We start from the raw sequence: 17,648 nt of genomic DNA, 5'->3' as shown, positions 1-17,648 counted from the left end.
AAAAATTACTGGTACTTCAAAACAAGCAGCATGATCTCTAGAATAACCCATCATACCATGAATATATAATAATATATCTGGGCAACTTCCTCCACCAAAGACAAAGTAGTCTAAAGTCAACTGTACTGTGCCTGTACATCAGTATGTTTATTTTACATCCCTAAAACAATCCTGACATATAATTTACTTTGATTTTGACAATTTTACAAAAGCAAATACTATGATATCATGCAATTGTTAAAAATCCTCTCTATTGGAAAGCTATTTTCTGAATACCGAATTGTATAAATCTGTGTACTATGGCATAAAAGGAAGTCTATATAGGGGAGTTTCTTCCTCTCAGACGTTTAGGACAGTCTTGGTACAGACAGCACGGCTGATCATCCGTCCACAGCCGGAGCAGTATAAAGTAAGAAAAAAAAGAAAGAAAAGAAAAGGATAATAAAAAAAAGGCACAGGCGCATGTGAAATTAGCATTTGTTTAGACCTACCCTGGGTGAGCAAATCGCTGCTTCAAAGCCATAGCAGGCCGGGGTGAGGCCTAGTCATTGTGGACCATTGTAATTTCACTTCAACTGATGAAGGAATGAACTAATTGAAATCTCCTGTTTTGGAATGAATAGATAAATGAGGGGCAAGTGGAAGGGGGCAAGGGGAGAGCCCAGAAGAAAGGAGCAAGGGGGGGGACTATTTTGTTTTTTTTCAGTCCGAGTTGTGATGGATGAGCTGTGGTCCCACGCTGCATTGAGAAAGGTCATAAGGTTAAAATCAAGTCATTCAGTCTAGTTATTCTGGGGTTCTTCCTCATTCATAGGGGTTCATAGGCAGTTTTTACTATTGAGAAATAAGTCTCAATGCATAACACAGAAAATGTTAGTATTAGTACCTTCATTTTATACTCATTTATTAAAATCAATTTTGAATATCCCAAGAATAAATACATTCAGGTTATGTGTGTGTATTATTGGATCTATAGGCAATAAGTGGCTATGGCTTGACATGTTTTTTTTAACCCTTAAAAAAAGAGATATAGACTTTGTATGTGAGAGTATTGCCATGTTGTGGTCATCCGTTGACAGAGGTAGCAGCATTGAGAAGACCTGACTATATGGACAGATGTGGAAGATGGAAGATGATCATGGTCGAAAAACAGGAATGTGGAGTGAGGAACAGCATTGTGGTCAGAGGCAGGAACAAGGACCGAAGAATAGAATGTGGGCTCTGAAAGAGGACATGACCCCTGTTACTAAACAGGAATATAGTTCTAGAACCTTCTTAACATGTTTTTGTTGCATGATTTAGCTATGTGACAAACTCTTCAGAAGGAAGGCTGAAATGTGATGTTGTAAATCCTACAAGGAAAACCCGTAGTGCCAATCATAATACATACATATAAGAAAGCATATGAAAGCTGAGTTGAGTACTCAGTCTGGACTGTGAAAACATGAAGTTCCAGCAAGGAATTCAGAAACTTTAAAGATTATAATGTATCCATATATATTATCCATTACATATATATCCATCAGCAAGCTATTAAGAATGTATGCAGAGAGCTCACGGGGTGAACCCTCTTCATACAGACATAGGGTTTTGCTGCATATTGCAGCAAACACACATCGCTAACAACCCAGGGTGTTAACCCCTTAATTGCCGCTAGAAAAGACAGCAGCAGCATTTAAAAGACAGGGAGCGGTGATCGATTGCCATGACAGCTTTAGATCTTTGTCAGAACTGAGGCTGCATGGAGCCAACGGGTCGTTGTAATGAATACTATGTAAGAACGCCATATACTACCATGTACATGGTAGGAACGATCAAACCATCTAGGGTTAAAGTACCCTAGAGGGTATAAAAAATAGTAAAAAAAATGTAAAAAAAATTACAAAAATAATAATATTAAAAATTCAAATAACCCCCCTTTCCCTAGAACCGATATAAAACTAAAAAATAGTAAAAACCACAAATATGTTAGGTATCCACACATCCGAATATGACCAATCTATCAAAACATAAAAACGGTTATTGCTGGCAGTGAACTGCATAGTGGAAAGTAGAGCCCAAATGTGCAAAAATGCTACTTTTACACCATTTTACATAAAAATTCTATAAAAAGTGATCAATATGTATAAAGAATAAAGTAAATGGGGCACATTTACTTACCCGTCCCGAACCCTGTCATGCATTTCTGACGAGGATTTTGGTCTGCCGCGATTTACTAAGATTGTGCGTCCAATTTCCTGCATGTTTCGCCAGAGTTCACCTTCTTCCCGGTGCATGTGAGTGCTGATCTTGCGACATAATTTGCTTTTTAAATTCCGTGGTGCAAAGTCTGTATAGTTTTTTGCGCACAAACCTCTCTTGATATCACTATGGAAAGAACAAGAAGCACTCCTAATTCAGTCACAAATCCCAGGTGGAAGTTTATTTCAAAGTGACAACGTTTCAGTGACCTTCACCATCACTGTCTTATAGGATACAAAGTGTGATCAATACAACAAGACAAAGTTAAAAATACATAAAGGAAACCCATATAATCTGCATACAGAATAAAGTGCAACCTGTGCTATGCATACATATGGCGGCATATTTCACTGTCACAGTCTTCTAATCAATGTTCATATAATACGTGGTTTAGTTCATCTATAAACACAATAAGGTGTGATATTTGCAATGCCGACGTATAGTGACATATTTAACTATTGCAGTGTTCTAATCAATAAACCTGTTCTGGATGGTTCCGCAGAACTTCTGCCACCAAATATAGTAATTTGAAACCTTACAGAATAAGAATGATCCAGCGTGGCACAATGGGACAATATCTAAGATGGTAGAAAATAAAATAAACCTTGGATTTTTTGGGGGGGGCACAATTTGGTAATGCAAACCCTTACATCAGTGGACCGAAACTGTTCTTTTCCATCCTTCAACACATTTAGATTCCATCTACAGCATTCATACCCAGGCAGTAGTTGTTCGCCAAGTGTAGTTCAATGGATTCTGGAGGTCAAGTACATCAGTCCTATGGAAAACTAGTAGTGAAGCATTCTCCCAATTCTTTTAAGTTCATCCTGGTATCCCAAGGTTAGATCTTGGTGGACCTACACAGTGGCAATGTGCAAAAAAAAACCTGTGTCTACTAGGATTCTACTTGAATTATTTGCTCTTGTGTTTTTCTCTCATACTGTCTGTTGTAGTCTGTTCTTTGGAAGAGCCATAGTAGAGAATGGAGAAAGCCCTGCATGTGCAACAACACATTTGCTCAGCATTGTAGTGAGCGGGGGCTAGGATCTCCAGACCCAAGATAGATATTGGTCCCATTGGGTATTAATACTGTATCCTGTGGTTATGCCATAAATATCAAAGATGGAAATACATAATTTAAGGGAGTTTCCTTTAATAGACATGCATCCTCTATACACAGAATAGGGGATTAATGTCAATGTAAATGGAAGTCCAACTACGGTTGTCCGCGGATGATTGGCAGAGTGGGGGACTTAGTTTCCCTGTGCTGATGACTTTTATCAGATTATTCTCTAAACTAAGACCGAAAATACTATAGCCTTCTATGGTGCTCCATTGACTTGAATGTGACTTCTGCCTGCAAAGGGCAGCTAACATGGACTTCTGATCCCCATTATGCTGATTAGACCCTCCAGATGAATCATTTATGATCTATCCTGTGGACAGGGGATAAATATAAAGTAGTGGAAAACTCCTTAACCACCTCCGCCATTCAGTGGCTCTGTGATGGCATTTCAACAAATCCCAAGTGGTTAAAATACAGATAACAACATTATTGTTCCGAGAATTGTGTTTAAACACGAACATCTTTTGGACACACAACCAATAATATACAGATTAGAAAGCCTCACTATCTGGAAATGTATATCATTTAACAGCACGTAATCCCGGGAAGATTTTTCTTTACTTCTATTCCCTTTTCAGTTTCACACTAACGCCAGGATACGTGTGTCTAAGTTGTTACTGGGGCAATGGTAGTAAAACCGGCAGCAAGTCTGCATAAAAAAAGGTAATGAAAGCCAAGTAATTTACTGGTCACCTTTAACCGGGTCAGAGCTGGAGCTGTTGGGGACAGAAGAATAGAAGACATAAATATATGCAAGTAAATAGCTGCAATTGACAGCAGATGTATGAGATATAATAGGAAAATCTCTATATGCAACTAGGCTGCCATCGAGTCCAGTTACTTCATCCCTAAATGTTAGGTTGTTAAAAAAGGGTATCCGTATAAATCATCGATGGGTTAAAAAAAAGTGGGCTGTCTGAATAAATAAGGGCTGTTTTTAAATGGGAAACGGGCAGTAATAAATTTAAAGCAAGCGGCTCCAGCAGAATTATTAATGGGGACTAGGTTGAAGCCTTAGTTTGCCCAGTCTAGCCAGAGTGATGGGCTATTGAGTAGACTTTTAATCAATAGGTTTAGCAAGCCACACCAGATGGCTGGATGGAATACAGGTGGGGGCCTGGGAGGATAGACACTGATACCATGTCACTACTATCACCCTTATTTATTTGTGTCCTTTTTCATTCTTTTATGTATTTCTTTTTGTATTGTTTTAAGCCTGTTTTACTTTTTCATGATCGGAGACTACCCAGCTATCAGCACAAGGTCAGATATCTGCTACCTAGAACAAGCTAGTAACAGAAACTGCATATAACAGCACTGTACTGCTACATACACGGGGGAAAAAATAGGACATGTCCTATCTTTCTTCGTGTGTACGGCTGTACGCCAATGCTTTTCTATGAAGAGGGTAAGGGTCGGCCCTCCTCGGCAATGGACGTATGCTTAAAAATTCATATGTTTGTGTGAATTCGGCCTAAATTTCAGTAAATTACCTGCACAGTGGGCAGAAAGGTCTGTTTGTGACTAGGAGTCCCCTCTAAGTCAGGTGTTCTTAAGTCGGGGGAATGCCTGTAAAGTGAGACCATTGGGTATGCGTGTTAATATTAATGTTAATAGTGGGATGCTAGTCCCTGTATTATGACACTTCCAGGTACCTACCTTTAGCCTGTTCCTTGAGTTACTGATAGCATACATTTTCATAGAAACTCAAATGCAATCAGACCGTGGCACACCCCTACGCTCACAGATCCAGGCACTTCTTAGATTTGTTATCCATGGCTTCCTTCCTTTAAAAATCAATTTTTTAAAAGGGGCATTACCAGAGCCCCTTAATGCTGCAGATTCACAGACTGTTAAACTGTACAGGAGCACTTACCCCTCCCACTGTGTGCTGAACCTTCCTCTGCTGCTGTGAGATTACATTGGCCAGAAGCAGAGGAAGTTCTGAGGGAGCAGAGGGGGAGGGGAAGACAGTGAAACGGTCTGGGAAGCTACATCACAAAAGGGCCCCACATAGCCCGTTAGGTTTATTAGCATAATTGTAAAAGTTGATTTCAGAAAGGGATGAGGTGGACATGGATAACAAATATAAGAAGATTACCAAAGTCACGGTGCCTGGATCTATGAGTAAGTGTCCCTGGTTTATCATGATGGATTTTGATGGTAGATTTCCTTTAAGAGAAAATTGTTGGAGCAAATCTTGTATGTCTTTACCTACAGCCTGGTTACCATTTCTCCAAACTCTTTCCCAGCCCTTAACAGGTGTATCTCTTACCTTCTCCATTGTATATAGGACCAGTGTCACTAGTCCCTAAGCCAGTTGTCACCTACATTTGGACCACTTCTGGCAGTAGTAACCTGGTGGTCTATCTACAGCAAAATTCATATAATCTGCAGGGAGAAAAAAAAACATAAAAAGACAAAATAAAATGTTGAAATACATATTTGAGAACTGTATGAATTATTATATATGGTCATAAAACAAGTAGCAAGTACTATACAGTTATAGATGTTATAGTTGTAGAACAATCTCCAAGCTTTGTAAATATCACTAGTTTATATAAGGGACATTCTTGTCCATCTTCTAGTGATGTGAAATTAGATTTTTAATGTTAATAGCAATAAATTATCCCTTTAGAAGCAGTCACTACAGAAGAACCACCTGACAGACGATCAGTCAAGTCTTCTGTAAACTATCATCAAGATTTGCTCACGGGATTAAACATTACCAGGAGTTTTCCTACTGTAAACCTTACGCCAGCCATTCGTAACCAATAATCTAATTTGTCACAATGAGGTCTTGTTTGAGAGGTATGCGGCACTGTGTAAAACACCTGTTTCATCAATCTTCTTCTGTCTGCCCAAAGTCACAGTTTCACGTAGATAGGGACTTTGTTTCTAAGGGACGGCACCAAGAGAAGCGTGATAAGTTATTTTCACTTAGCAGATGGTCAAGCATTTTAGTGTAACTACTATCAAAGGACGTTATGTCGCTACTGTCCGCACCATTGTATTCCATGTGTATAAATTAATATCATGCCTCCCAAATATTCTGATCATTATACTTTAGTAAATAAGAAGAATAAAAAATGACAACAATGGTTAAGATTATTCATATTAAAATATTAAATTGATTCACCACAAGTCGGCTAATAGACCCACCAGATTAGGATAAGCAACAGAAAGTTCTGAACTGAGCCCAAGAATAACATTATTTCAAGATTCTATAAAATCCATCAAGACAAACAGTAGCCCCTCCAGTGCTTTTTAGTTCCGTTGTGGGTTCTTTGCTTGGAACTATGACTAAGGACCATGATGGGAGCTGCACCAAATCTATACTAAAATAATTATATTAACAGTTTTTTCAAATGATGGAGGTCAATGACAGACATGATCCTACCCTCAATATAACATTTTGAAAGGTCTTGCTGAAAATAATGTTAAAAAATAATTTTAAAGTATCTAAAAAGGAACAAACCCCCTAATAAATTGTATGTTTTTGTAACATAATCTACAATCATTTTTCACATTTTGAACAATTTAGAAAACTACAACTATTTTCCTACTATCCATTGAGTATGAACATTAAAGAAGCTAACACCATCCAAGGTGTTTAACACTAGGTCATTGATATATATGACCTAGTTATGACCAACACATACCCGTACTCGGTCAAGTGAGATTAAACTACTTGTATTCTCATTTAGGTATTCTCACAAAACCTACATTATCAGAGCGCAATCAGACAAACTTATATATGCCCGGCCTTAGCTGGGTTGGCACATGTCCGACGCACTGAAGAGGAAAAGGGTTACCCCTCCCCTCTCCATAGAGATGCACAGCCATGCACATGGGGAAAGATAGGACAAGTTCTATCTTTTTCCTGTGTGCAGAGCGTTACGGTGCCACATGTGCGTCACCGCATTGCTCCGTGAATCTAATTCCGTGTATAGGGGAAGTATGTACGACCGCAAGCTTGTGTTCGTATGAATCAGCCTTACATGGAAACTGTCCAGTGGTTCAATTTGTTTGGGGGGGGGGGGGGATTTTAACTCTCCATACCCTTGTTACAGATGTGGGAGAAAATAAACTGCATAAACCGTATTCAAATAGGTCAGTCATTATTATTTATCTATAGAGCACCAATAATTCCTGTACATTCAATAAGGGGTTTACATACATGAAGAGGAGAACAATTGCCAGTACAAAAACAGAAACTACAGTGATTGAGATCAAATCTCACAATCTATATGGGAAAGTAGTTGAAGACATAAAGTGAGGGTGCAGAGCAGTGTAGTTATAACATATTGTAGGCCATCCTAAACATATGGGTTTTCAGGTTATGTTTGAAAGTTGGGAAGGTGAGGGACAGTCTGACACATTTTGGTAGAGATTTCCAGAGTATCTGGGATGCACAGGAGAAATCCTAGAGACAGTTGTGAGAAGAAGAGATAATAATAGAGTGAAGCAGAAGGTCTTGTAAGAATCGGAGATTACAAGTGGGACAGTATTGGTTGTTTTGTTTGGAGTTGAGTTCAGCTTATTCCTTGCTCCAGCTTGAGAGCACACGCATACTCTTAGTTCAGCATGCTAAGTAGGGCAGAAATCCATAGAAGTAGACACATATACAGGCAGTCCCCGGGTTACATACAAGATAGGTTCTGTAGGTTTGTTCTTAAGTTGAATTTGTATGTAAGTCGGAACTGTATACTTTATTATTGTAACCCCAGCCAGAACTTTTTTGGTCTCTGTGACAATTGGATTTTAAAAATGTTGGGTTGTCATTAGAACCAGGATTAACATTAACACTTCATTGCAGATACCTGTGATAACAGTTACAGCTGATTATTGTAGCCTAGGGCTAAAGTACAGTAAATTACCAATATCCAGGAGTCCGTTTGTAACTAGGGGTCGTATGTAAGTCGGGTGTTCTTAAGTAGGGGACCGCCTGTATATCTATCCAGCCTTAGTCTACCTAAGGTATTTTTCCCAAAATAATAACTTATTACTGATGCACAGAGATTAATCCTAGCAGATCTCAGGATTTTTAATGGAGTACTAGTCAAGCTTTCACGGTACCACTCTATTCAAAGTCTACAAGACAGTGGAAGAGTATATCAGGTAACACAGTTTTAGGCATTTAGGACTATATAATTGATAAGGCTACATTAGGACTAGACAGTCTGTAACACTTCTGTAGACTATTACCTGTGCAAGATATTGCATTTTTTTTTACTCCTCAACCTATGATTTCCCTTTTAGTAAACACTATGTAAGGTATAAACACAATTCAAGAAAACAACATTTGAGATCCAGTTATCACCGTTTAGTGAATCTCTCCCATTGTGATCTCTTTCATCACTGAAGTGCTTTAACTTGAAAACAGGGTAAGGAATGGAGTAGTCCAGTCTTAACCATATTCCCAGACATCCTTTCTCTGGCTCCTAGAGAGGAGGAGGAGGAACCGACAAAGAAGAATGGGATAAAGACTGAAGACAACAAAGAGAAGTTAAAGTGTGAGTGACAACTTTAGGTAACGGGCTGCTGCCTAAATTAGACACTGTGAGGTCGCTTGCACCAAGAATGGGAGCGAGTCAGCTAGATTTTCATGCTTGGTAGACGGTGAAAGAATAATCATCTTTTAAAACCCTATCAGGAACTCTTTCGATTGTGATTATTTCATTGGAAAAAAAGGACTTTTGTATGTTGCCCTAGTGAAAAGGCCTGATTTCTTTCTTTTTTCTTTTTTAATAGACTTTATAATGTTATATTCTTATTTCTGCTTTGCAGTGTCCTATATGATCAGTTAAGATACCGAGATACTTAAATAAAAGAACAAGCAACGTTAAATTCTGTTTTGTTCATCTTTTAGGGCAATTGCCACTCCTCAATGAATTGTGGCCGGCTGGGATGCACTTTGCTGGGGGGTCCTTCCTGTATAATAGTCCTGTGTAACACAGATTGCAGATTGACCCATGGGATGACCACTACTCTCAATGGTGTCCAGCTTTCTTAACTAAACTATATGTAACCATTATGTTACCTTTATGATCGGATACGTAGCAGTGTTCATGAGTGACCATGGCATGCAGTTCCCATAGCATATACATGTCTAAATAAAAGCAGTGAGACTATGGAACTCTTTGCTGCAGGAGGTTGAGATGGCTGATTCTTTCTACATGTTCAAGAGAGGCCTGGATGACTTTCTGGAAAAGCAAAAATATCATGTTATGGTATGAAAACTTTTTGTTAATTTGATGTTGACTCAGAGGATTATTCTGACTGGGGTCGAGAAGGAATTTGTCTTTACTTTGGGTCAAGTGGCCTTGTACTTTTTTTGCCTTCTCTGGATTAATACTCTGTCACGGGTGCTCCTGCGATCCCTGTCTCTCTGGCTCTTGCGGCTTGGCGCACGCATCCCAGTATCCTAGGGCGCGTGTGCTGACTCGCAAAGATTTGAAGGCCCAGGGTGTCAATAATTGGTGCTGGTCTGCCTTAAGTGCCTGCCTCTTCCTGTTACCCTTACCGGATCTTCATGCCATCCCGTGAAGAGGAAACCTCCCTGTGTATCCTGTGTTCCTGTGTATTCTGAGTTCCTGTGTATCCTGCTGTCCTGTGTGCCAGTCCGTTCCTGTGTTCCTGTTCTGTGTGCCAGTCCGTTCCTGTGTACCTGTTCTGTGTGCCAGTCCGTTCTTGTGTTCCTGATCCGTGTGCCAGTCCATTCCTGTGTTCCTTATCCGTGTGCCAGTTCCTGCAATTCCTGACATGAGTCCTAGTGTGCCTTCCTGTGCTGTTCTCCTGCTGTCACACCAGATACAGACATACTGTCTCCTGCATTACCACCTTGGCAGCCACCGCTGGCTAGTCGCACCTGTTGGTACGACCTGGTGGTACCCCGCCGCAGCAAGACCATTCCGCTTTGCGGTGGGCTCTGGTGAAGACCAGGTGCCACTTAGACTCCGGTCCCAGGTGTCGGCTAGTACCATCTCCCGTGGTGGTTCAGAGGGTCCACAGACTCCCAGCCCTGACATAATCCATGACCTATAGGTTGGACTTGTGGACCTGCTTCTTTTTCCAACCTTATCTTTTACTGTGACACACGGGCTATCTTCGAATTTCGTGTGCAGGTGGCCTTAGTGTGTTTACACCATATACTACAGTACCCACATTTTACAAAATAACACTTCCCTTCTCCCTGTACAATGTCTCAACATACTGGAAATGCATCCTCCTCCAATCAGTGACTAAGGTCAGCAACTCTTGCAGCCAGTGACTGGTTGAGGATGCACTTCCTGTGTGTCAAGATGTCGCAAAGGAAGCAGATTGAATGGCATCGGAACATAGCAGAGATATAGAAAGAAGTAACGGCACTCACCAACTTAGATGAAACAGTAAAGACGTCCTTTATTGTAAGTGAAACATGCAGGGAGGGTTTTAACGAGCCTCGGCAACAGAGCCGTTTCGCTCGCAGTGGCGCTTTCTCAAGCTGATAGGTCAATCGGACCCCACATAGCATCCATTCTTGTGAAAGAAGTCTGGGTCAAGGTTTAAAATCTGGAAACAATAACAAACAATTCACAAAAGCAAATGGCCAGAAACCAGAAAAGGTTTGTATGTTACAGGCGGTCTAGACGCATGGTTCCTTATCCAGTCTCACAGCTTTGGGTCTGACAACATTTGGAATCTAGCAGTGGTAAAGTACAAGAAGTTTGTGGCTTAGTTCTGAAGTGTACTAGCCAGCGTCAGAGGATGAAGGGAAAAAAAATTACAGTTAACACAACATTACAAGGGACTGACTTTAAATGCCAGACATAATAAAGACATGATGGAACGGGAAGTGGGATCTAACTTATATCGGCACCATTTTCTTTGTGCCACTGCATAATTTATTAAATAGCCAACAATCTTACTTAGGCTACATTCACACTACTGTATGGAGGACGTATATACGGCCGACGTATATACGGCCGATATACGTCCTCCATAGACAGCAATGGGTGCACGGCGCCCTACGGGAGCGGTACGGTGCTGCACGTGCATGTCCTATCTTTTCCCGTAATATGGCGCCGTGCGCAATGCATCTCTATGGAGAGGGGCGGGGGTGAGCTGCGCTCACCTCCTCCTCCTCTCCCCGTACACTGCCATTGCCCGGTACGGTATGGTACGGGCGGGCAACGGCAGTGTGAATGTAGCCTTAGGGAAAGCCTACGCATTTCCTTCTAACATGTATTCTGATATTATTTCTTTAGTGGAACTTTCTTCATATTTCCCTAAAATAAAGCAAATCACATGTAGTATGTGATCTTTGTAACTACATATTACATATAATCAGAGGAGACCTTTAACTTGGTTTTTAAGGACATATCTTTGGGAATAACATTGATGTAGATGCCTACTGCCCCATTAATCAAAAAGAAGCCTCCCAAATTGTGAAATTTGAATGAGAAAGCAATAGATTTGTTTCAATGCAGGAAGCCCCAGTAGGGAGTTCCAGGCTATTTAAAAGCCTGCAGAGAAAGGAAGAGGGAACTTACAGGCAGAATATGTAGCGTGGTAATGGTGATTTGTCTGGCAGCAGGAGTTTGCTGAGACCCTGACAGGAGTCTTGTCAATGTCTAGGGGGAGGCTTTTTTGAGCTGAATAGTCTAAATGAGCCTGTAATGAAGGGAAGCCAGTGCCCTGCGCTGTTCAGGACCATGGTCAGTGGTGCATTTCCTAGCATTGTCTACATCAATCTTGGCTCTGACATTAACTACTGTGGGTTTCAGCATTAAAAAGTATAAGCGTAAAATTCACCCATTGGGCTGTTCCATAGAAAACCTTATGAAAATGCTGAGCCAATCTGTTACTTTTTATACCCTCCAGTTGAACTTTTCTATTCAATTGCAAGCCAATTTAATTCCCATAAAAAGAGTGGTGCATACTATTTCAGACTCATTGCATGCGTTAAATCAATTAACTCCTATAGAACTTATATCTGCACAAAAAAGAAAAGCTTCAGCCTAAAATTCGCTTATAGAGCTTTATAAGTAAATCAATCCAAACAGGAATTGTAGGAATTTTATAAAATCACAAAATAATTATTTGTTGGACTATAAGACATCCATGTACAGATTAAATATGTTAAACATATCCATTAAAAAGAGTCATCAAATGTCATTAAAAATACATTTTTACATAATTTACATATTAATAGCATAGGCAATTGTTTTTTTAACTGCGGAAAATAATTTTTTTTAATTTGTTACCTTTGACCTTGTAGGTGGCCTCTCTACTGTAGACTCGAGTTATGCTGTGCCCTCTGGTCATAGGCATTTGGATGAACCCACTAGATCATATTTCACTGGGTTTAGGCTCTGATGCAACATTAGGACCTAAAAGGTGCACAAAAGAAAACCCAATTTAAATTAGCCTTTGGAGTCAGTAGGGTCTATGTTGTATTGGTCATAAATAATCATTTTGATTGTTTTGGTGACACAAAGTGCACATGTTTTGTATATTGACCAAGTTATCAGAATTTTTACCATTTATGGTGCCTACTAATCATGTTAGGACATTGCCTGATGAGTCATAGATTGAACCTAACTCATGGAATAATGATGGAAAATATTGGATATCACTGAAATGGAGATTGATGGGCTTGTCAACTATCTATGGTGACTGGTCTATGTGTCCTATCTTTACCTTTTATCTGCCCAGTGATATCTCAAGACTTGGGGCATTAGATGAACACCTTTTACAAAAATTGTAACTTAGTTGTGATAAGAGTTTTGTGTTGTACCATTTATCTTGGAATAACTCAAAATAGGTGAAAAGGCAAAGAACACATCTGTGTGAATAGAAGGTGGAAGAAAGGTAGCCCTTATAAATTAGTGCTAATGCTATAATCTGTCCATAGCATTCTAATTAGTTTTTTTTATATGAAAGCTTATTGAGGGCTCATGACTAGAGATGAGCAAATCTATTAACCGATTTGTAGTTTAGTTATGAACCGATTTCCAGGCACTATATCAAATCCAAATTTTTTTCTTCAGACGAATATTGAATACAATAATAATGGAAGTCTAATGAAACCATTAATAAGCCCATTGATTTTAATGGACTTTTGATGATTTCCGTTATTGTCTGTTTGGCTTAAGTTATTATTGTTTTAGTCAAACCTGAAAAAATCTTTTAAAATTAACAAAACCAGATAGGATATTTCCATGAACAAAACTGGTGTTTTAGAGGACCAGAAGGTGTTATATTCCAGTTTCCAGGACAATTAATGTAACATTGGTTTGGACCGAATAGATTGAGACCCAAATCAAATTTACCAAAATAATACAGCTAAACAAATCCTGAATCATTTGCTCATCTCTACTCAACAAGGCAAAAGATTTAATAAAGAGTTACACTTTATAGCATGTAAAAGCCAACAAATATGGTAACTGGAACACAATTTGAGTTCTGCAGTTTGGAGCAGCATTAGCCCACATTTGATATCAAATGTTATTATAGTTAGGTCTGTATTTTTTTTTCTTACATTCATTGGGCTACTAAGTCATTGGGTCACTGAACCTGGACTATTAGTAACTGAGTGACAGTAAACAATCCTTGAAGACTTACATTTGATCTGTTTGCGTGGATATGTTGAACATCATGCGCTGAAGTGCCAAATTTCTTTTGTTTTACAAATTGCTTCAATAGCATCCCCTTTTTGCTTCCATTAAATGAATTCAACTGCCAGGTATTAGCATGACAATCATCGTTTGGCACATAAGCATCTCTTTGTCATCAAGACACATTGCAATGGGGGCAGTGAGAGAATGCCTCTCTTTAGAGGCCACAGTGAAAGGAAGATGATATAAATCTAACTACTACAAATTGATTGTGTGGACGCTTGATCTACATTCACATTAGCATTCCAGCCCAATGTTCACCCTCCACGCACAAAACAACCAGATTTCAGCAGTAAAGCATTTACTACTTTCTGCTGACTGATCGCAGGAGTGAAACTTCAGACTTTTGGACTATTTAATTCTAAAGAAATAGAAATTATTTTTCAGCCTTTTTTTCCACCAAAAGTAGTTAAAAGTTTTAACACGTCAGTAACTATGAGATATTGTCTTTAATATTTAAAGAAGGCAAGGCTGGAAAAGACAGAATGAGGAAATGAAAAGGAACAAAGGAAAGAAAGGGAGGAAGTAAGCTAGTGTAGGGATAGTGTACATGGGATAAAGAGTGTGCTGAGGACTCTCCTTAAACAGTAAAAGGTGTAACATAGAAATGTATGAGAAAAATGGCAGATGGAGTAGAAACATGAAGAATAAGATGAATACTAAGAGACCACGGTAGATAAAACGAATGGTTGTGTAAAATTCCCAAAAGAAGTGCATAAACTTGTAATAAAAAAGTAAGCAATACATGAATTATTGAGTTATCTATTCAGTGATTGTGTTATGGAATACTTTTGGCATTCATTCTATACCAGAATTCTGAATCTTCTATACACTGGGTCTTTGTAAATTTACAGGTGAGTCTAGAGCTTAACAGGTGCAGTACAGACTAGGTAACCCATGGCACTGGACTATATGAAAGCAGCTACTAAGAGGCCATTAATCTTTCCTTAGTAGATTGTATCAGAAGAAGTGTGACGCTCCACCTTTTTACTTCCTTCCTCCATCCGGATCGTAATTACTTTGTAGCACTTTCCTTTTTATCCATTCATCTGTTTAATCTGCTTAATTTTGCTACAGTGTTTGCCAGTTGTCAGCCGCAATGATACAAATGAGCCGCAATGAAAAATCATATATACGCCCACACAAAGTTAACTTGATTTTGACATATTAAATATCCTTCAATCACAAGTTATAATAGGTATTCCTTCTTGTATGGTAAAGATGGTAAGAAATATATACAATATATATAATATTGTGAAATATTTTATTGCAAAAGTACTCTGAAGAACAATTGCTCAACATGTTGCAAAAATATATCTGTACACTCTATATTTATATAGAATCAATACAATCAATAAATACAAATTATTAGAGACCATATAGTTTAAACAATGCAAATAGCTGAAAATCAATAACCATAGAACCCAACGCTGAATATACTTTAAAAATCAATATTACAATATACACAATGGTAAAGAATTAAGTGTTGATTTTAAGAGCTAGTAGAGAGAGTGGTTTTCCTTTACAAGAAAAGTGCAAAATGTTTTGTCTTCCCCATATACCATAAGAAGAAAAAGCAAGACTTGTAGGAAATAAAGCATTTACAACAGAGAGATACATAAATATACAGTAGACAAGGGAATGCAGTGGGGATGAGATTCACTCATTCATCCATTCAGAAGAGTGAATGTGAAAACAGGTACACCCAGTGATGAGGACACTAAAAATGTCATATGAACTCTGAGAAGGTATCAGTGTATTTCAGGGAAGATGTAGATTTAGACCTTAAGTCATCCATTTCTGTCGGGCTATGACTGCTGCTTTGCGACCCTGGAGAATAGAGAGAGTCCCAGTCACTTGAGGAACTGCAGCTACTATTTGGACTAGTGAGATCCACCATTAAACAAGTCTTAGATAACTTTTCAAATGAGTCTGCTATACCCTGTTGTGTCATATTAAATAGGCTATGGTCAGCCATCCGCAGAGTCTCAGACAAAGCCCAAATATAATTGTGAGCAAACCTCAGGGTTTCAATCTTGGTCAGCTTGGCATCATCTGGAAAGGTAGGTAGTACACTCCTCAGGGCATCCAAGGCTGAGTTGAGGTTGTGCATGCGGTTCCTTTCTCTATCATTAGCTTTGATCCTGCGATTCTTCTTTTGTTTAATGACTGTTACTTCATTCTTGACTTGTGATCTTCTTCTCCCTTTTTGTCTTTTACTCTGTGACTCCCTGCAGTCAGAAAGGGGAAATTTTTCTCCCACTGAACAACCTTCACTCCCAGCTGAGGGGGCTGGAGAACAGGGCAGGGATAGAGAATGGTCCTCCTCATCAGAGACATCATAGTAAAGGTATCTCTCGCTTCTGCTATGGCTGCTCTCTGTTTTTGGAGACATTCTGAAAAAATGCAACCAGAAATATGTGTGAGCTATGCAGAAAATATATATATACATAACATGTGTAACTATATGGGTATTATGCTTGATGAAGACTCTAAATATGAAGAACATGAGTAAATGATACACACAATGTAAGAGTTTACAAAAAAGGAATTGCAAAAAAAAACCCAAAACATACCTTGTAGATTCTCTGGCTGATTTGCTCTATGTTCTTGATGAGAGCAGGAAGAAGACACCAGGAGATGTGGGCTGTTATCCTTCCCTGGACCTCTAGGTCTTGTATGTTAGAGGAGCTTCAGTTGAAGGATGTGTGAAGGATGTGCAACAGGCACACGACTAGCTCCCAGGCATATATATACCATTGTGAAACAATGCAGATCAATACAAAGTGTGCCCCCCTGGCACACTTTATCTTATCAGTCTTACATGGAGTGTGCCGGGCTCATTACAACCTGGGAAGTGGCCAATCAGAATCATCAATGACACGCGAGCCTCCCCACTGCCAGACACAGCTGGAATCCCAACAAAGGGCCAAGTGGGAGGGAGAGCAATGAACCCCCACCCCTCCATAAATGATCCTTACACTTAATATGTACATGCATCTAGGAGCTGCCCATTTAGCTCTGTGGTATCAAGGAGGGGAGAAAAGATTAACTTAAGACTGAACTTTTGTAGCTCTTCAACCTTGCACAATTGGTACTTTGGAACAATTACCCTAAAAATGTTTTATCCATAGGGATCCGCTATATACTATAGACAATGTATAAAAATACATATTTTTTTTAGGTGGGTGAGTAAGTGGCACACCTTTTTCCTTAAGAATAGGATTATTTGTTAAGAGTAAACTTTACTCTGCTTCGTGAAATATTACCAAAGGATTTTATCCGGACATAATATTGGGAGGAGGACTGTCCAGGTAAATGGAATTTAGTTTTTTTTTTAGTATCTTACACTTACATTATGCAGAACATTTGGACATCTGAACGGTTTTGTCTAATTTTCCATATGATTTTTTATATTATACTTTTTTGTATAAAAGTGAATTAGTACTGAAAGTTTGGGTAGTAGTCTGTCTTTCCATCCATCAATGTCCTTTAACGACACCTTTCATTATAAAGTATATACAACTTTTGGGTACGTTAGGCCTTGGCAAAGTCTGTGCGTTTATATAAACTGAAAGCATGAAAATCGACTACCAATTTAATAAAGCTTAACTTAACAA

General features: G+C 39.0%; 1 protein-coding gene across 1 annotated transcript; it reads right to left on the bottom strand.

Moving 5' to 3' along the window:
• Positions 1-15,757: 15,757 nt before the first annotated feature.
• On the bottom strand, positions 15,758-16,423 carry NEUROG3 (neurogenin 3). The gene has a single exon (XM_072130741.1). It carries the CDS (start codon positions 16,421-16,423, stop codon positions 15,758-15,760), a length of 666 nt encoding a protein of 221 aa, XP_071986842.1.
• Between the last annotated feature and the right edge of the window lie 1,225 nt (positions 16,424-17,648).

The sequence above is a fragment of the Engystomops pustulosus genome, chromosome 11 (genome assembly GCF_040894005.1).
Source record: "Engystomops pustulosus chromosome 11, aEngPut4.maternal, whole genome shotgun sequence".
NCBI classification, from domain to species: Eukaryota; Metazoa; Chordata; class Amphibia; order Anura; family Leptodactylidae; genus Engystomops; species Engystomops pustulosus.
The sequence above is the reverse complement of the archived record's forward strand: the minus strand, read 5'-3'. Positions and strand labels throughout refer to the sequence as shown.

Coding starts and splice junctions, on each gene's coding strand:
- NEUROG3 (XM_072130741.1), bottom strand. CDS start 16,423: ATGTCTCCAAAAACAGAGAGCAGCCATAGCAGAAGCGAGAGATACCTT.